The sequence below is a fragment of the Liolophura sinensis genome, chromosome 6 (genome assembly GCF_032854445.1).
Source record: "Liolophura sinensis isolate JHLJ2023 chromosome 6, CUHK_Ljap_v2, whole genome shotgun sequence".
NCBI classification, from domain to species: domain Eukaryota; kingdom Metazoa; phylum Mollusca; class Polyplacophora; order Chitonida; family Chitonidae; genus Liolophura; species Liolophura sinensis.
In genome coordinates, this window is record NC_088300.1 from 19,907,336 (window position 1) to 19,927,313 (window position 19,978).

The following is a 19,978-nucleotide window of genomic DNA, read 5'->3' on the forward strand; positions in this document are numbered from 1 at the left end:
TAAACTGCTACATGTAGCATCACAATTCTAACCATGCACAAAAGATAAGCAACACATAAAATGAGTAAAAATATGCGACTATACTGAGATTAATTTCGATGGCAGAAAGCACGATTTTAACACGGGGTGTCAAGTTTGATATCAAGCCGGTCATATTATTCAAGGGGGTAACACCTTGGGTTATTTTAGAAGTTTAACAAGTACAGTTATGTCCCTTGATAAACGTGTTCAACACCCCAACCACTGCTTATCTCTGTAAAGCACAACAAAAATCATTATATGTAACAAGTGATATGGATTCACAGATATTACTTACTTTCTTCTTGTTATGATAACAAAGCTACAAAAAAAAAAAAAATAAGGAGACTGTGGTTTGGGACTTCACATCCTACAATATAGGACATCCTACAATATAGGACCAACCCTTCTGGTTTGTTCATATTACAAACCTAACATTGTACATTTAGATGGCCATCTTGCTTTCCCCAACAAGGCATTCAGGGAACACAGATAGCTCACCTAAATGAGCAGTTCATAAAACTGTATAATGTTCGAGTCATGTGATACGTTCAAACATTGACCTTTAAACCAAGATAAAGTAGCGTGATTGATATTGTCATACACAGATATTATTCTCTGATTATTTAGAGCTAAAATCTTGAGTGAGTGCTTGGGATTTAACGTCGTACTCAACAATTTTTCAGTCATATGACGACTAAAATGTTGACATTAAATCAACAAGAAAGGCCAAAATTATTATACTGTCACATCTATGACTGTTTATCGTATGTGTGAAGATTGTAGAAAAGTAAAAGACACTGGGGGGATTTCGTGCACAAATTTACCGCAGAGGTCTCTGATATGCAAATCGTGAACTGCATTTGCCAATCTATGTACTACGGGTAGCAACTGCAACCCTGTGAATGGCTGAGTAAATGTTGAGCTATGAGGTAAAAAAAAACTTTCTTGGTCTTTGATATGCAAATTGCTACTGATGATTGGCTATCTTTGTACAATGGGTGGCAACTGCAACCCTCTGATTTGCGCCCCTCCCCCACCTCACAGTACATTTTTATTTCATACAGGTGCACTATAAAGTAGTTTTGAAGTAACATCATATGCTTCACAATTTGAAATTTGAATTTCATGATCTTATTTGATTGGTAGATACCTAGACAGCTGATCCACTGAAATTTACGATTTTCTTTTGAAGACTGTATTTGTGGCCTTTGAATCAATAGAAATGTACCTATGAAGTTATATCGGATGGACAGTTTCTACCAGGAAATGACCTGGAAGCATGGTGATACGCTGATCTGGCACAAGATGGATGCTGTGGTTACACAAGGAATATTTATGGTAGTTCAGTATTAACTGTTCACTGCGTATACCCAGAAGATCTTATTCATCTCTCCACAGTACTGAGGCTTCAGATTACAATTCAGAGCTCCATACATCTATCTTCTCACAATTTACATGTATCTGATTGTGAACATTCTCATTTGGTATCTATATTTGTGTCTGTATCTATATTAATGAGAAAATCAGAAAAACTTGACAGATTTTTTTAAATACCTATCTTGGTCGAAGATTAAATACTTTGTAAATCCTGACTTCGTTAAAATCAACAGATCAGCTAAAAATTCTTGTCCCTGTACATTTACTTTGACAATTCAGCACTGACGGTAGGGTGAAAAAATCATACATGTATTGATGGATTGTTTACATAAAATGACGGTTCACTACAAATTCTTAGTACATAGAGCTGTGTCATGCTAAAAACAAATGTGTAGCCTTCTGCTCTCTGCCACACCCTCTACCATTATTGGGGAAAAATTGTTGTGAAATGTATAGGCAAGTGAACTTTAAAACTCTATCTGACCTGTTTTACAAAGACAGTAACCATCATGACCACACATACTGTGAAAATATGTTGCCATGATATTTATGCTTCAACAGTACCCTCCTCGCAAGAACTGGCCATGGAGAAAATTGTGCAGTGCTTGGAACATCAACAATATCACAATACACTTTGCCAACCCAGTGCAAGCTGAGGGTAATATCAGAGGGCAGAGGGTACACGTTGTGATATTAAAGGAATGTGCTCACACTCACTAGTGTCTGTATATCCACAGACAATTCTTCATTGGGCAGATATTAGTCTTTTGACTACAATATAAAAGTTACATATCATAACAGTAAATATGTATCTCCAGCAGCATGATCATAGCTGCACTTGATAGTCACTTTCAGTATTAATAAGTAGACAATGGTCGATATGTACCTTTTTCACTGAACGTTAATGTATAACGAGTTGAGTATTTACATCAGCTTACATACACCTGCATTTTTTTAAAAAAAAAAAAGAAATGTCAAGTACAGCACATGTGTACATGATAAAAGATTTTACATGATTTAAGTCCCTGAATGTAGCATTTAATCTCCTTGCAACACTGTACAAAAATGTAACACAGTAATGGGGTTATATAAATGTAGCAGTCATACACCTAAGAGTGCAGTCAATCATGACAAAGCGGCAGCCCTTCAACGGCATGCGATAAAATCATGAGAAATAAGTAATGTGGACATCTCTTCATATCTACCATGAACATTATATCCGAAAAAAAATGTCACTGCACAAAGGCATATAAACCACAGTTTGTCCTCTGTGAAAGCATATTATGATGACCTTGAAAATGGCGTAAATCATATTATGACGCAGCTTATCCAAATGGCCTATCTATCTGCTCGTTAAGACAAAGGTACATGTATTTGGTAAGGCTGGTTCAGGACTAGTAACAAAATCTTTGATAAGTCTGTCATCAACCAAATGTGGGTATAGTGAAGCATTTTACAGCACAGACACAGCTGAGGCCATGAGTATCACAGCTGAGAGCCAGGGCATATTGATAACAGCTTATATTACACAATCCCCTGTATGTTAGACATGTCAGCTCCATCAGACACAGATCTCACCTAAGGGTTAGACATGTATGCCCCATCACTAACATATCCCAGATTAGATAGAGGCTCCATCACATACAGATCTCACCTAAGGGTTAGACATGTCGGCTCCATCACATACAGATCTCACCTAAGGGTTAGACATGTAGGCTCCATCAGTAACATATCTCACATCAGATAGAGGCACCATCAGTAACATATCCCACATTAGTTAGAAGCTCCATCAGTGACAGATCTCACCTAAGGGTCAGACATGTAGGCTCCACCAGTAACATATCTCACATCAGATAGAGGCACCATCAGTAACATATTCCACATTACTTAGCAGCTCCATCAGTGACAGATCCAATCACAGATCAGACAGAGGCTCCATCAATGACAGATCCCATTTCAGATCAGCTAGAGGTTCCATCAGTGATACATCTCAGATCAGACAGAGGTTCCATGAGTGATAGATCCCTCCTCAGATCAGATAGATGACTCCATCAATGACAGATCCCAACTCAGATCAGACAGAGGTTCCATGAGTGATAGATCCCTCCTCAGATCAGATAGATGACTCCATCAATGACAGATCCCAACTCAGATCAGGCAGAGGCTCCATCAATGACAGATCCCATTTCAGATCAGCTAGAGGTTCCATCAGTGATACATCTCAGATCAGACAGAGGTTCCATGAGTGATAGATCCCTCCTCAGATCAGATAGATGACTCCATCAGTGACAGATCCTACCTTAGATTAGACAAGTAGGTTGTGTCAGTGACAGATCCCACATCAGATCAGAGAAACAGACAGAGACAGCTGTATCAAGTGGCACCTCAAATCAGCCAGAAAAGGAATCTACCAATGACAGACCCACATCAAATCACATACAGGCAGAGTTTAACATCAGCAGAAATCAGACTGAATAGTTGCTCTACAAAGGCTGGTATCACACCTGATCAGATAGAGGTTTTACCAAAGACAGATTTACAACAAATCATGTACAGGCAGCATTAAGAAAAGATTGACATTGAGGTTTCAGCACATCATATCTAAGGATTCTAAGAGTGACAAATGTCTATCATCAGGCAGACTGAGGCTTTACCAGTGGTAGGTCTTTAACAGGAAGACTGTCTGCTTTGATGAGACCATCAGCTGTGATGGGTGTGACACAAGACTCCGTGTCGGCTCCGTTAAGCGTGGTGAAGACAGCAACAGGGCAATGGTCCAGGATCAATGTCTGCTCTCTGTTCCCGGTGTGGTTCTCCAGGTCACACACACCTTCCTTGTTTAAGTTGGGTGTCTGAGTCTCAAACGTCACATGGACTTCTCGTCTGGGAAGAACGGGGCTATCCTGGGTGTGGGTGCGAGTATAAGATGTGCGCTGGCGGTGCCGGTTAGAATGGTGCTGAGGCTGATGATGGTGGTGGTGATGACGATGGTGCCTTGTGTCAAGCCCTTCAGTCAGGGGCTCCAACTCGTGGCTTTCACTGGTCGGGTGGTTTGGGTAACTCGTGCTTGAGCTGGACAGCGTCGACTCGGATAAGGCATAAATGGTCTTGTCGACGTGTTCGCGATGAGAAGGTGAGCAGCAGTCCAGGGACGGCCAATGAAACTGGCCAAAGCCTCCCTGTGGTCCAAAACTACGTAACAAGGCCTGGAAAAAGAACGTGGAATAGATCCAGCTAATAGACATCATCAACATCAGAAACGTACCGAACTGTTTGTAGACTAGGACAGATGAGGGTAGCATGAGTGCCCCAGCCAGGAATGTAGTAACAGAGGCCATGGTTATGGCACTCCCAGTGTGACCTATAGAACATACCACTCTCATTTCCCTGTCAAGGTCCGGAGAGAGGCGGTATGCGACCCCGTAATGGAGAGTGTAATCCACAGACATGCCCACGGCTATAGTGATCACTACAGACTCTAGGACGTTCAGTTCCCAACCCAGCAGTACTAGAGAACCAATTGTGGCAAATATGATACAGGCAATGGTGAGTACTGCGAAGAGGCTGATCAGCACATTAAGTGTGGTGAAGAATATGACCACCGCTGCCACCGCCACCGAGACCCCAATGGCCAGCGGCGTGCCATAGGCCAGGCTGTTCTGAAGGTCGTAGAAGGCAAAATCACTGACAAACCAACCTCCATTCATTTCCTTTGGGGCACTGATCATTTCCTCTGTGGCCCAACGGTTTACTCTGGTGTAAAACTCACTCATTTTGTCATAAGAGAGCGAGAAGGGAACGTTACTGGTGAATTCTACAATCAAGGCACTGATTTTGCCATTGGTGAACCGTGGTCCCGGGGACTGCCTGGTGTAGTGGACCCACGGCATGTCCATCAGACTTGGAATGTAGTGGCTAAGACAGCGGTTCAAGACATCCTCGGAATACGGGAATGGATTTTCCTTACAGCAAACATCTGAGCTCCCCATACAAGGCTTGTCCATGTACTTAATGAAGTTTTCCAGGAAACAATTGGTTAGCTGCATTCCTGGGGATAATTGGTAAAAGTCCTGTCGTCGAAAACGCTGACAGAATTCCAGCAGCCAACGCTGAGCCTTGGGTGTGCTCAGCTTAAACTGACCATCAAATTGTAGTGTACCCTGATTCTTGGGTTCAAGATGGTTGCCATTGTCAACAGCACGAAGGCCCCAAATGATCCTGATAGGCATCTGGGACATAGTTTCACTTCTGGCTATTTCAAAGTCAAACTGTTTAACCATTTCAAAGTCATATACCTCCATCAAATTATCGCCTGCAAATAACCGGAATTCTCTGGAAGAAGGCAACTGTAACTTTGGATAGTAAAATATCACAATGATTCCACAGACTCCAAGGCATCCAAGGGTAATGATCCAGAAACAACGTAATTTAATCACTAAACATGGTAATAGCTTTTCAAACAATATCCTTGACCAATCAGAAAACGAGTTGTACACTCGGTAAGGAAATTGACATATATAGCCACATACTACGCTCTTGGAGGTATAAAATTCTGGTCCATAGCAAAAAGAACAGTTGCACCATTTCTCGTACACAACAATTGTGGCTGGAATCCATGTCACCATGAAAACATAATTGGCCAGCATGGCGGTGCCTGCAAACACACTAAAACATCGAATAGCAGTAATGTTACTGACGTAGTTTGCAAAAAAAGCAGCAGCTGACGTAAGGCTTGTGACTAGCATGGAAAGTGTTGAATGTCTAAGAGTATCTGTGATGATTTTCTCCAGGGTTCCGTTGTTCCGCTCAGACTTGGACAGTTGCCAGACTTTGCAGTAGATTAAGACGTCGTCAGCACCTATCCCGATCATGATTATCACCGTCACCATGTTCATGAATGGAAAAAACTTAATCTCAAACACCAACATGTACATGAAGTAGGCGATTTGCAATGACCAAAACACGGACAAGACTGCCATGACTGTGATGAACACGGACAGAGAGTAAAGCCAAATGGTGATGAAGATGACACAGGCGGCCACTATCAGCCACAATGAATCTGCGATAAGGTACTGATCAAACAGGAAAGATTTCACCCCAAAATTGGCACCTGTGATGTGAACGTTTCTATGACGGTTCTGCTGATCTTCTAAATGGCGGTATAAGTCCACAGCAGCTATACTCCTAGCGATGGGAAGAAAAGTCACAGAGAAAGTGAGTTGAGGAGGCTTGGATTTATCCCTATCAGGGCGCAGGAAGTGAATGTCTGTAAGGTAATGAAGAATGGAGTAGACAGCATGATGCTGGACACACTGTGATGAGGCATTCCCACAGACAGCTCCAGGTTCACATGGCTTGTTCAGCTGGCCGCTGTGGTAAAAATCTGCACATGACAACAAAAGTTCCATTACATTGTCCACATCTGATTGCACAATATCCTCGCAAAACGTCTTGTTGCTCAGAAGTGCGATGTAGTTGCCTAGAGACCAGCTTAGGCAGCACTTCCGTCCAAGCTTGTCACAGATTTGGTTGATTTTCCGCCGTGAGAAAGACTTTTGTAGTCGGTTTTCCAAAATGCACATGGACTGGATGTTTGATAAGGTAAAAAGGCTCTCTTCATTCACAGCAGAGAAAACAATTCTGGCATAGTTAGCATCTGAAATAAAAACACATAAAGATTAGTTAGTCGAAATTAGTGTCATCTAAAATTTCCTTTATAATACACTACATGTATTTCTTCAACCTTATTGCAACTTTGAATGCAAACTTATTCTCCAAAAAGTTTGATCATGGTGTTAATCATATTTGGTGAGTTACCTACCATCATGTTTCACTTGTAGGGTAATTAGTTTAAATTATAGAATTGACCCATTAGCATTTCCTCCACTTCTGATACATTCTTTATGCTTCTCCCAAAGACTTACTGGCTGTACCACCATGTCCAGAGAAGTTGAAATCTAATTAAACTGGATATTGTTTGGCTTCATGAGACACGACCTAGACAGAGTGAAATCTGGGTAACTCTGATTGACCCACTACCACTGGGCATGTTACTGTACAAAGATATTACCAGGCAGAATAAGGTGATGGTCAACTGAGAAAGCACTGATTCAGAATTTCAATGTGAATGTTACTGCAGAAACACATTACCAAGATGTGATAAGAGGTTTGACTGGGTTAGTGCTACCCTGCATGATCCTGTACAAAGATATGATCTTCATCTGCATAGGACATGAACCAGTACTGAATTTCACTTGTCATGACACTGAACAAATATCGTACCAGGCGTGTCTGCGCAGAATCCTCTGTCTAAGTTGTTGTTCCATTTGTTTGCCATGTCATCCTCCTCTTCGTCCTCATCATTGGTGCTGTTCTGACCTTGCAGACGATTACGCTGTTTCTTCCGCTTGCGGGCCTTATTTCCTTTGCGCTGGTTTTGCCGTGTACGCTGTTTGATGTTGTCATTTTGCTGGTAAGGGTATGGGGTCAAGGTCACCAGGTTATCAAGGTCCATCAGCAGGTTGTTGTAGGTTATAAGGCGATCGCTGATTTCTGTTCCACGCGACTCAAATCCCTACAGATTAAAGTGTTACTTTTTAGTTTGCAATTAGTGATTTTGCGACATTTAAGAGTGACTTGATAATACTGTTTCCATTACCTTGCATTTATTACTAACAACACTGACTGCTAAGTAAAAACCTGTATCCCCTGTAAAAGGTAGGGGATTTGTGCAAAAACTGTTTTATTGTACTTCACCTAAAGATTGATATGTAAATATGCACTTTCAGAAAGCCGTAAAGACCTTAATATGATAACACTTTTGTCTGATAAGAAATGCATCAGACTTCACTCAAGTGGCCTATAAAATGAAAGAACCAATCATAATCCAGCAAAATGTGTGATTTGAAAAATCCTTAACTTGAAGGGAAAATGATTTTTTGACTGCTTTAAACACATTTCTGGACACCTAACCTTATTTCACAGCATGTTTCATTACCAATGTCATAAAACAGCTTCCTTATATACAAGGAGTAGTAACTAGAATTTGGAACTTTCATCTATGTTTCTATTTTCACATAACTGTAGTCATAATTACTCTGCTAAGGCCACGGATTTACATATTTACATCAATACACAATACACTCAGTCATGTAAGTTCAAACACAAAATTGGACACCATGAACTGAACATACCAATTTTCATACACATGCATATGAACATATTGGAAGAAACAAATAGAATAACTGGTAAAATCATGAAGGATTGCGCAATACACTCTATCGTGTGCATGATAAAAATACTCGAGTACTAGCTTACAGCTCTGGGATCCTCGAAGTCCGTTTGTCCCCCACAGTGATAGAGACCACGAGGCAGGTCCACAACCACAAACACTACAGCAATGACAACATACGGGTAGTGGGCTAGTATCCTCGCGTAGCTGCCAACACAAAAGCATTTTTTACGTATTAACTGACCTAAAGTGTCATGTCTTGATATAAACTGTATTCTATAAAATGAATCGGAAGCTGGAGTCCACGGGGTGGGTGAAGAAAACGGTCCTCCCAACGTTATTGCATAGGAAAATGCCTATTTTGAATTGCTGTCAGCTGTCTTGTATCTGTTGGATTTATATAATTTTCAGTCTTGCAGATAGCCTGAGTATTTCTGCAGAGCTTTCGTGAAGTTATTTTGTACAACTAAGCCTTACTGGTCACTAGCAAAGTGACGAAAAGTGGCTTTTTCCCCAATGCTTTAACACTGGGCTGCCATTTTGTTGTAGACACAAAAAAGGGTGGTCACGTGACCTCCAACTTCCGACCCATCTTACAGAATTAAACTTCATAGCAGTCATCTTGTAGAGGATAATGAAGGCTGGAGAAGAGTCATCTGTAGATACTTGTATCTCGTTTCTCATTATACTCATTATATCATAATGTAGAGTACAGCCCAGATCAAAATGAAAAGTTATCAGGTTTTCTACCTACTATCTATCGGCTGTCTCTCTCGATTTTACCTCGTTTTCCCCCTTCCCCCGTTAACTTATATTACCGAGACGGTTTACCGCCATAGTGGATGTCTGAGTGTATAGAGGATGTGTTTCAAGCTTAAAACTCTTCTTGACGTGGAGTGAGTGAGTGTTTGGGGTTTAACGTCAGACTCAACAATTTTTCAGTCATATGACAACGAAGGAATCCTTAGAGTGTATGTAATGTGCCTCCTTGTCGCAGGACTGATTTCCACTCTTCTATCTAGTGCTGCTTCACTGAGACGACTAACTGAAGGCAAGTAAGCTGCCCCGCCCAAGCCATTATACTGATATGGGTCAACCAGTCTTTGCACTATCCCCTTCATCCTGAATGCCAAGCGAGGAAGTTACAACTTCCTCTTTTAAAGTCTTAGGTGTGACTCGACCCAGAATTGATCCTGGATTACCGTTCCTGAAGCGGACGCTCTACCAACTGTACTATCCGGGCCGGTCTCTTGATATGTACATATCCGAACCATCTCGTAACTAATAATGTGAGCATTCCAGTTCTATGTAATTAAAAATTCCAAACTCATCTAAACTAACAAAAAAAAAAAAAAAAAAAATTAATGTTCGTCAAAGACAAAAGTGTATCTTGGTTACGGCTGTTCAAACTCATCTTATGTAATCTCATATTCTGAGGTCCAGTTAACAAAATTTGTACAAGATTCAAAGTTTCACGGGAATATGTTCATACATTGCTACATTTGTACACATTAAATGGAAACTTGGTGCATTAAAATTTCAAGGATTTTCCAGGATTATTCTGCTTCAACCACGGCCTCGGGTATCTGCTGTTATGTTTGGGGGACATTATTCTAGTAGAGCCACAGTGGCAGTCAGGATACACCTTTCTGATGAACAGATGTAATAAGAAAGTCCTGAAAAAATGACAACAAAATAATAATTGCACACATCATTTGTATCATAGATTTCATTTTTCACTTTTGGTTCATTTCAAACAAAACCTGAGGATTACGTAATGAAGTTTGAACAAGAATACGTTCATACACTGCTGTATGTGTACGTATTAAATGGAAACTTGGTGCATTAAAATTGCAAGGACTTTCCAAGGTCATCTACATGGTGGTGGGCAGACTAATTGTTTCTTCAGCAGTTCTAAACATATGTTCGTCCCTTTCTTATATTCTTTTTCAAATTATTATATACCTGTGAAAATGAAACTGAATAATGGTCAGCGATAACCTAAATGTATGATAGACATTCTGGTAGGCCACATACCACTTAAAACAGATTTCTGTGTGCCCCGTGAGCAGTTGGACCATACGTGGAGCGTTGTAGGCACACATGGGTCACTACATTTCCACGAGAAATGTACTCCTGAGCGCATTGCATGGGGGGCATACTGCATCAGCTCTGTACGAGATATCATGCTGCTACAGGGTGTCTTTCGACTTTCTACCTTCTATGTAGAGTGGGTCTAATGCGTTGGGATTTCCGTTTTGATGTTGGCTGTACTCTATGGTACTTTGCAAGGTGAAAAGCTTTTATCAGGACTCCAGCACCATGCTGAATACCCTTTAACCTGAAGGTTGCCTCATACGAAAAAATCCTTGGGAATAGGGTAAAACATCAATCAATATTGCCAGAAAAGAAACTTAAAGCATAATTGAAGATACTGAGTGTATCTTGAAAGCATCTACTAAAAAATCTGTGTTTCAAAAGCCAATCCAACATCAGTTAAAATAAGAAAAAACAATGTGCAGTATAATTTTAGATACTGTGCACATGTCAGATGTGTTTTCCACTTATTCCCTACGCTCCCCCATACTAGTACTTTGGATAAGGGGCAACAAATAAAGGAAACATGAAAATTTTACAAAGTGATATGATGTCATGCTTGTTTTCTATGTTTTCTAATATGCACAACTAGGCTTGGTAAACAAATAACAAAAATAACAAATTTTCCTGGCATCTATGCAGTTGTGCGGAGCGCTGGCTTACCTTGAAGTTGAAGAGGTCATTGTCTTGGCTTGGCGGGCTCTGTAGGGGTCGAGGTTGGTTCTGAACCCAGGGAGAGCCGTCAGTTCTGATCCTCCACTGCAGACCAACACTGACCAACCACAGCTACACGTTCACACAGCTATTGCGCTCAACACACCACTACAACAACAACATTGCCATCAGTGGGTAGGTGTCTTCCCATACATCAATCAGTCTGTACACGTATCTCTCAAATCATCAGACATTCACATCAGAAGAAAACAAAAAGTGCGTGTAACACACACAATCCCATTGGGATAAACAGCTTGCATGGACAAAAACATGTAACAGCATGCCTGGAAAGTCTCAGTCGTTGATTTATTTATTTCTTTGATTAGTATTTTACCCCTTACTCAAGAATATTTTGCTTAAATATGACAGTTACCAGTATTATGGTGGGAGGGAACCTGCCAGAGCCTGGGGGAAACCCACGACCATCCGCAGCTTGATGACTGGATTGGAGAGGAAGCCAGCACAAGCTGGACTCCAATTGGTGAAAGGCTCCTTGGCCATAGTACTGTTCTAGTATGCTAACCATCAGGCCACAAAGGCTCTCCACCCTGCACCAATCCCCCCCCCCCCCCCCCAACTCCCACCCCGTCATTCTTTGATGTTGTACTTGCACATGTACCATTACAGTCTGACATTAACTGGTCACAGGAATCTCATTGATTGTACAATGTTTGTACAAAGTTTAATAGGAAGTTAATAGAAAGTTTAATAGCAACAAACATGGCAGTAGCAGACATATTTTATTATGACAATCAATAAGAAGAAATTCGAACCATCCTCCCACTGATGTCAAAACAATTCTTAAATTTAGAGCCAATGAGTCAAAGCATTCTGGAGGATTGGAATCAAAGACAGCCGCTGTGACAATTTTGTTTTATAAATATGCCAGAAACTAATTCCAGTTAACGACTTGATAGTGTCAACCATGCATCAAGAAGTCCACTGCCATGACTGCTTTGAAGGCAATTGGTCATAATGTTCTAAGTTATTGTACAGACAACTGGACAGCAAAAATGGCCGTGCCCATGTATATATTGCTATATGCACATGTTTGACAACCAATCCCAAGTTTGAAAACATGTCTCAATATCATTTGTGTAACATGATGACGGAACACATTAAAATCAAAGCCAAATACAACAGGCAACTTGTACCCAGTGATCGGTCACTCAAACAAGACCAACGTAACATTTTATTGAGTAATTTGTGAATAGCATGAATAACATGATTAACGCTGACAGACGTGACTGAGTGGAAGGTAGACAAATTAGAAACTTGTTCTTTTGGTGTTCATACAAAGATAGTAAGTTTTTCTAGCAGCATCACAAACTCAACAAAGCATGGGAAAACAACTGCATTTCTCCTCAGTCGTGAGTCTAACTTATCTTAAGGTCAAATTTAGAAAATAAATTTAGGAAGAACTTGTTCCTGGTTGAAATCCATTCATTCATTTATTCACTATCAATTGTTGTATAACTCAAGAATTGTCCACTCACATGATTTTAGTCTGTTTATATGGAGGAAACTGGAGCACCCAGGGTTGATCAAAGACTATTTCAAAGTTAATGACAAACTTCCCCACAGCTGATTCAAATCTAAAATCTATTAAATATTTCATGATGATCTGTAACATCAACCACACCTGTACATGGAGGTTGTGGTAAGGCACTTCATGCATACCTGTACCAGGTACACCTTAATAATATAAATCAAATACACACCTTTTACATATTTCTTGATTCAGTGTATAGTGATATATCCACTTCTAAGGCAGACATGCACTCTTGACGCCATTGTTACATCTCTTTCAGTTCATCCACTAAATATTCAGCAGCACGCAACATAATCTATACAGTGGCATGGAACCCATTATTGTATCCCTGTAGACAACACCTGGGGAAAGAGGAAAAAAAAAATTATTACTCCATAAGCTTGGAATCATCCTATCAACATTTATGACTAATAGTACATGTTTCCCTTCACCTACTTCCATCAGGCAGATCGCCTGACATCCTGTAAATCATTCTAGCAGAAGAATCTCACATTAACTTCTTTGTGGTTGTTTATTAGCTGTGACGTCATTTCAATTAAGTTCACATCTTCCACACTTTGTAAATGTCAATTTTTTCCCTCCAGGCTTACAATATAATTAAACCCTATAATTTACAACTTAGCAAAAGGAAATTTGCTTAATCGGCTTGCTAGAGCATTGAGAAGGTCATCCAATTTGTGGAAAGTGAGAAAGTAAATTAACGGGAAGATAAATGGTTGTGTTACATGAAAGAACAGTTCATACTGTGTGGACAGCCCATTAGCTCAACTCGAACACGGTAACTGGGATATGTCCATTTACCATTCATCCTATTTAACATGACACAATTCCATCAGATAAATTTGTAATATTATGCTCTTGTATGTAAACTGGGATCAACCAATGTAGTATTTTTTACCCTATTTTGTTGGTGAACTTTTCTTAGGGGATGGAAGTTTATACATGTACATGAAGTAGCTATGAACATTATAAAGCTGCAGACCAATTGTCGCTACATGACCTTCACAGATCAAGCACTGCAACAGCACAGAAAAAACACTGCAACATAGGTCAAGCACTGCAACCTCACAGGTCAAGTACTGCACATTCACAGATCAGGCCTTGAAACCTTGCTGGTCAAGCCCTGCGACCTCATAGGTCAAACCCTGGTCAAGCCCTGTGATCTCAGAGGTCAAGCAGTGCAACCAACTCACAGGTCAAACAGCACAACCCCACAAGTCAAGAACTGTGGCCTCACTGGTCAAGCCCAGCAATCTCACAGGTCAAGTACTGCAATATTCACAGATCAGGCCTTGAAGCCTCATGGGTCAAGCCCTGTGACCTCATAGGTCAAACCCTGGTACCTCAGAGGTCAAGCAGTGCAATCTCACAAGTCAAGAACTGTGCCCTCACAGGTCAAGCCCTGCAGCCTCACAGGTCAAGAACTGTGCCTTCACAGGTCAACCCCAGCAACCTCAAAGGTCAAGCACTACAATCTCACAGGTCAAGCAATAAAATCTCACAGGCCAAGCACTGCAAGGTCACAGATAAAGCAAAACAATCTCAGAAGCCAAGCACTGCAACCTCATTGCAAGGTCACAGGTCAAGCATTGCAAGGCCATGGGTCAAGCACTGCAAGATCACAGGTCAAGCCATCAGATACATGTGAAATGACCAAATAGACAGAGCCATCCAATATAAGTGCAATGACCAAGCAGGCACAAGGATTGATACCTGTACAATAACCAAATAGACATAGCCATCTGATACATGCAAAATGATACAAGTGCTATGATCAAATAGACACTGACATCTGATACATGTGAAATGACCAAATAGACACAGCCATTCTGTACAAGTACAATGACCAAGTAGACACAGACATCTATACAAGTGTTATGATCAAATAGACACAGCCATCTGATACATGTACAATGATCAGACACAGACATCTGATACATGTACAATGACCAAATAGACACAGCCATCTGATACATGTACAATGACCAAGTAGACACAGTCATCGATACAAGTGCTATGACCAAACAGACCCAGCCATCTGACACATGCACAATGAACAAGTAGATACAGACATCTGATACATGTACAATGACCAAGTAGACACAGACATCTGATACATGTACAATAACCAAATAGACATAGCCATCTGATACATGTACAATGACCAAATAGACACAGCCATTCTGTACAAGTACAATGACCAAGTAGACACAGACATCGATACAAGTGTTATGGTCAAATAGACACACCCATCTGATATATGTACAATGAACAAGTAGACACAGCCATCTGATACATGTACAATGACCAAATAGACACAGCCATTCCATACAGGTAAAATGACCAAATAGACACAGCCATCTGATACATGTACAATACCCAAGTAGACACAGACATCTGATACATATACAATGACCAAGTAGACACAGACATCTAATACATGTACAATGACCAAGTAGACAAAGCCATTCGATACCTGTACAATGACCAAGTAGACACAGCCATTCGATACAGGTAAAATGACCAAGTAAACACAGCCATTCGATACATGTACAATGACCAAGTAGACACAGCCATTCGATACAGGTAAAATGACCAAGTAGACACAGACATCTGATACATGTACAATGACCAAGTAGACACAGACATCTGATACATGTACAATGACCAAGTAGACACAGCCATTCGATACATGTACAATGACCAAGTAGACACAGCCATTCGATACAGGTAAAATGACCAAGTAGACACAGCCATCTGATACATGTACAATGACCAAGTAGACACAGCCATCTGATACATGTACAATGACCAAGTAGACACAGCCATTTGATACAGGTAAAATGACCAAGTAGACACACCCATCTGATACATGTACAATGACCAAGTAGACACAACCAACTGATACATGTACAATGACCAAGTAGACACAACCATCTGATACATGTAAAATGACCAAGTAGACACAGCCATTTGATACATGTAAAATGACCAAGTAGACACAGCCATTTGATACATGTAAAATGACCAGTAGACACACCCATCTGATACATGTACAATGACCAAGTAAACATAGCCATCTGATACATGTACAATGACCAAGTAGACACAACCAACTGATACAGGTAAAATGACCAAGTAGACACAACCATCTGATACATGTAAAATGACCAAGTAGACACAGCCATTTGATACATGTAAAATGACCAAGTAGACACAGCCATTTGATACATGTAAAATGACCAAGTAGACACAGCCATTTGATACAGGTAAAATGACCAGTAGACACAACCATCTGATACATGTACAATGACCAAGTAGACACAACCATCTGATACATGTACAATGACCAAGTAGACACAGCCATCTGATACATGTACAATGATCAAGTAGACACAGACATCTGATACATGTACAATGACCAAGTAGACACAGTCATTCGATACATGTACAATGACCAAGTACACACAGCCATCTGAAATGTGTACAATGTCCTTGTAAACACAACCATCTGATACATGTTCAGTGTTCAGAACATAAACCTTGTTCTTGCACCCACCCTTATGAGCTTCTGCATTAAGCCATAGCACAAACTTCTTCACCATTAAATTTCTATGAAGTACTTTCCAACATAGCTTTCACTGATGCATGACAATACAAAAAGTGTGACACAAACCATCCCCCTGCCTTGTTAACAATGAGATGAGGTCTCAAGCAGCCGCATCTTAAAAACAACAGGACTGCTGAGAAATTTAGAATGGATATGTTCGTCCTTAGCTTTTGTAATGATGGGATGGGTCATGTTCACTAGGTCATCGGGGCAGCACATAACGAAGTCTTTAAACCCTGCCCTCTGCATTCAGTCAGGTAGAGCAGGACTTAATTCCTGCCTGTCCCTCACAACCGACAACCTTTGGAGATGGAATGTCAGTCCAAAAATGCAAAGCTATGGAGGTTCAATTGTTTCTGAAGATTACCCTAAGCCCCTTTACTGGTGTCAAGAGAGACTGAGGGGATGACCCTGTGTTGGAGACTGGGTCATGCCTTCGCAATCATCATTTGTCTGTAGGAACAAGAAAACATTCTTTATCTGGACTATGTCTTAGCTTTTTCACGAGTTAAGTGACTCTTCAAAGCGGTACAATGGAATTGGGTGAGCCATTATGGTCATGGACTTTGACCTGCCAATCTCTCCTGCATGTACATGTATTTCACAAGGAGACAAGTCTGATGCAGAGCAGTGACCATATGTTGTCACATGTTGAATTTTTACACTGTTCTCAGAAATGCTTTGCTATTTGACAGTGGCCATATTTATGAACAGAGGAAACTGGGTTCTCTGGGCTCATCTTACCTTGCACTATACCTGACAAATCTCTTGTTGAATTACCTAGAACTAGATTGAGGCACGCAATCGGCTGGGTTAAGAAACCATGGCCTCTACAGAGACAGGCAAATGCCATGTACTGGAAGCCCCTGTTTAAAAGTAATATACATATATACAGCTTCTTCACATCTCCATGAACTGGCTAAGAAGATTTTTTTTTTCGCCACCATAACAACATATTGATTTTGTTTTTTAAGGAGGTGTCTTTTTGACATTTATGGTTTAATAGTGCTGGATGAGCTTTCGATCAGTATTTCAGATAGAGAAAAAAAAATGCAAATATCTTGCACATGTACATGTCTACGTGACTGGTGTCAGACAGACAACGGACAACTACAGAGAGCAACGATTTCTGTCAAAATCATGGACCAAGGATAAGAAAACAGGGAAGCCATTAATTAGCACAACAGTTAATCAAGAAAAGAGTGACACTACACTAGTGATAGTTTGCCATGTTTTGGTTACTTGTACAAAAGCAGTTGGCTGCAGACAAAAGGCCTGTTGTGGTCCGGGCAGGCAGTGTAATGAGACGCAGGCTGAGCGTGGGCGTTGTCTCATGAATACCCCATCTCCGCCAAACCACTAGCCTTAATCAATTGGACGTATTGAGCTGCTGCAAACTGCAACTCTGAATTGGTGCCGTTTGGCCTGAATGCTCTCGGCCAAGTGCATTGGACCTAGGCCAGTTTGGAGGCATATCACATACGGATTAACCTGATCAAGCCATCAGCTGACCGTGATCATCTAAACATTCCCTCCCCAACCCCCACACCACAACCCAGACGAAATACCACTGTCCTACCAACACTGACACAAAGGCACAGGCATACGGACCATTCCAGCCATCATTATAAAGCAACTCCAGGAGATGACGGCTACTCGCTCGATCAACATACTGGATTTGGAGGAATAACTATCACTTCGACAGATTTCTTGACATGCCCTTGGCAGACACCACTGAGCTAATACAAGCTTATGTTTTTCTGATGAATAGCTCTATCTGCAGATCAAATATTGAATAATGACATTTAAATATATGAGGAGCAACAACAAGCATGAACATGTAGTAAAAACTGGGTGGAGTATATGTGCGAATCTCTCTTCATATATTTATTTATGTGAGTGGTGCTTTACGCCATACCCAAGAATAATTCCCTTATATATGACTTCGGCCAGCATTATAGTGAGAGGAAACAGGGCTCCAGGAATCCCACAAACATCCGCAGGTTGATGAGAGACCTTCCCACAGAGAGGAAGCCAGCATGATCTGGATCTTAAACTCAAAGCCAGCAAATTGGTCAGAGGTTTCTGGGTTATTGCGCCACGCTAGCATACTAACCACTTTGGCCACGGAGGGCCCTCTCTTTATATATACAGCATCACTAAAGCTGTTATGGCTCATTATCCTAGGGAAACTGAACGTGCTTTTCAATGAAGAGACAGCAGCTTTGTACACCTTACATGGACATGCATGGTACCAACCAAGGTGAAGCTTATACAGTGGCTTACCCCTAGCACACCACTAGCACACCCCTAACATGCCAAGCAACAAAATGCTGATCCCAAAAACATCAGAAAATGTTAACTGATGGAGCTTAAAATGAAAGACAGGACCTGACTAACGTTTATGTCCACTGAACGACTACCATTCAAAGTATCATAAACTGGCATTAAATGTTTTCTCAGATTTTTTTCAACCCAGTAAAGTTTAGCGAAACTTTGTCTCCACACTGCTTCAGCGCGTCTCCATTAATGACAGCAAAGTGATGTCAAAATTACTCCAGCTCTCTAAGGCTGAAGGTATTTTCTGTATTATTGTCAAAGCAGTAGCCTATGGCGGATAATTGTTATGGACTTCAGCGACGAAATTCCAAGTGATGAATAGCTTTCTCTGAAATTGGACATACTGGAAGGATATTTCTTCCACTACTTGAACTGTTAATACAGTAAGCCTGCTGTATCATTTACAGTTTAAATAACCTGCAGATGCACAGCCGGGGTATTCCTGGTTCAGGTCGTAGCCTCTGGAGGAGTTGTGCTGGTGATTTTGACCCCTATTACATACGCTGCTCCCTTGAATTTTGGATCGATTCACAGTGAAATCTGAATTAACATGGTGTTGTGTCCCCTATTTTTGTTTTCTTTTCTCGTACCAGTATCAAAATGTTCATGAGAGAAAGTTGTCACAAGTAGGCATCACTTTTCATCAGATCTGAGTTTATAACAAGTTTTTATCAATGTAAATTCCGAATATGATAAATAAAAACTGTGCTGAGAATCGTAATCCTACCACACCTGGGTAAACAGTGAGACATGCTAGAGCGGGAGCCTAGGAACAAACGTGATTTCAGCTGAATTGCTTCCCTCCACGCTTATTGGGTGCTATTAAACCCTCCACATGATGCTGCCGTGAATTCCAAGTTGTTTACCTTTTTTTTCTACAACGTAAAGCTTCAATGATGAAATTCAACAGTTGCACATGTGTTTAGTTAATTTGGCGGCGTGACATTCTGCGCACAATTATGAATTCTCCAGGTATGTGGTACAGTCCATTTGGTGCATTTAGTTTTCAGTACATTTATTAAAACACCGAATGGTG

General features: G+C 40.8%; 1 protein-coding gene across 1 annotated transcript; it reads right to left on the bottom strand.

The window, feature by feature from the left end:
- Positions 1-3,976: 3,976 nt before the first annotated feature.
- Positions 3,977-11,529, bottom strand: LOC135468472 (protein dispatched homolog 1-like). The gene is made up of 4 exons (XM_064746752.1): positions 11,390-11,529; positions 8,716-8,836; positions 7,681-7,972; positions 3,977-7,054 (listed from the first exon to the last, which is right to left on the bottom strand). Exons 1-4 carry the CDS (start codon positions 11,407-11,409, stop codon positions 4,032-4,034), a joined length of 3,456 nt encoding a protein of 1,151 aa, XP_064602822.1. The 5' UTR covers positions 11,410-11,529; the 3' UTR covers positions 3,977-4,031.
- Between the last annotated feature and the right edge of the window lie 8,449 nt (positions 11,530-19,978).

Bases quoted from the DNA above. Each gene is read 5' to 3' on its own strand.
- LOC135468472 (XM_064746752.1), bottom strand. From the start codon at position 11,409: ATGACCTCTTCAACTTCAAG. The intron at 8,837-11,389 runs GTAAGCCAGCGC...TTGTGTTGGCAG, and splicing joins ATGACCTCTTCAACTTCAAG to CTACGCGAGGATACTAGCCC. The intron at 7,973-8,715 runs GTAAGCTAGTAC...TTTAATCTGTAG, and splicing joins ACTTCGAGGATCCCAGAGCT to GGATTTGAGTCGCGTGGAAC.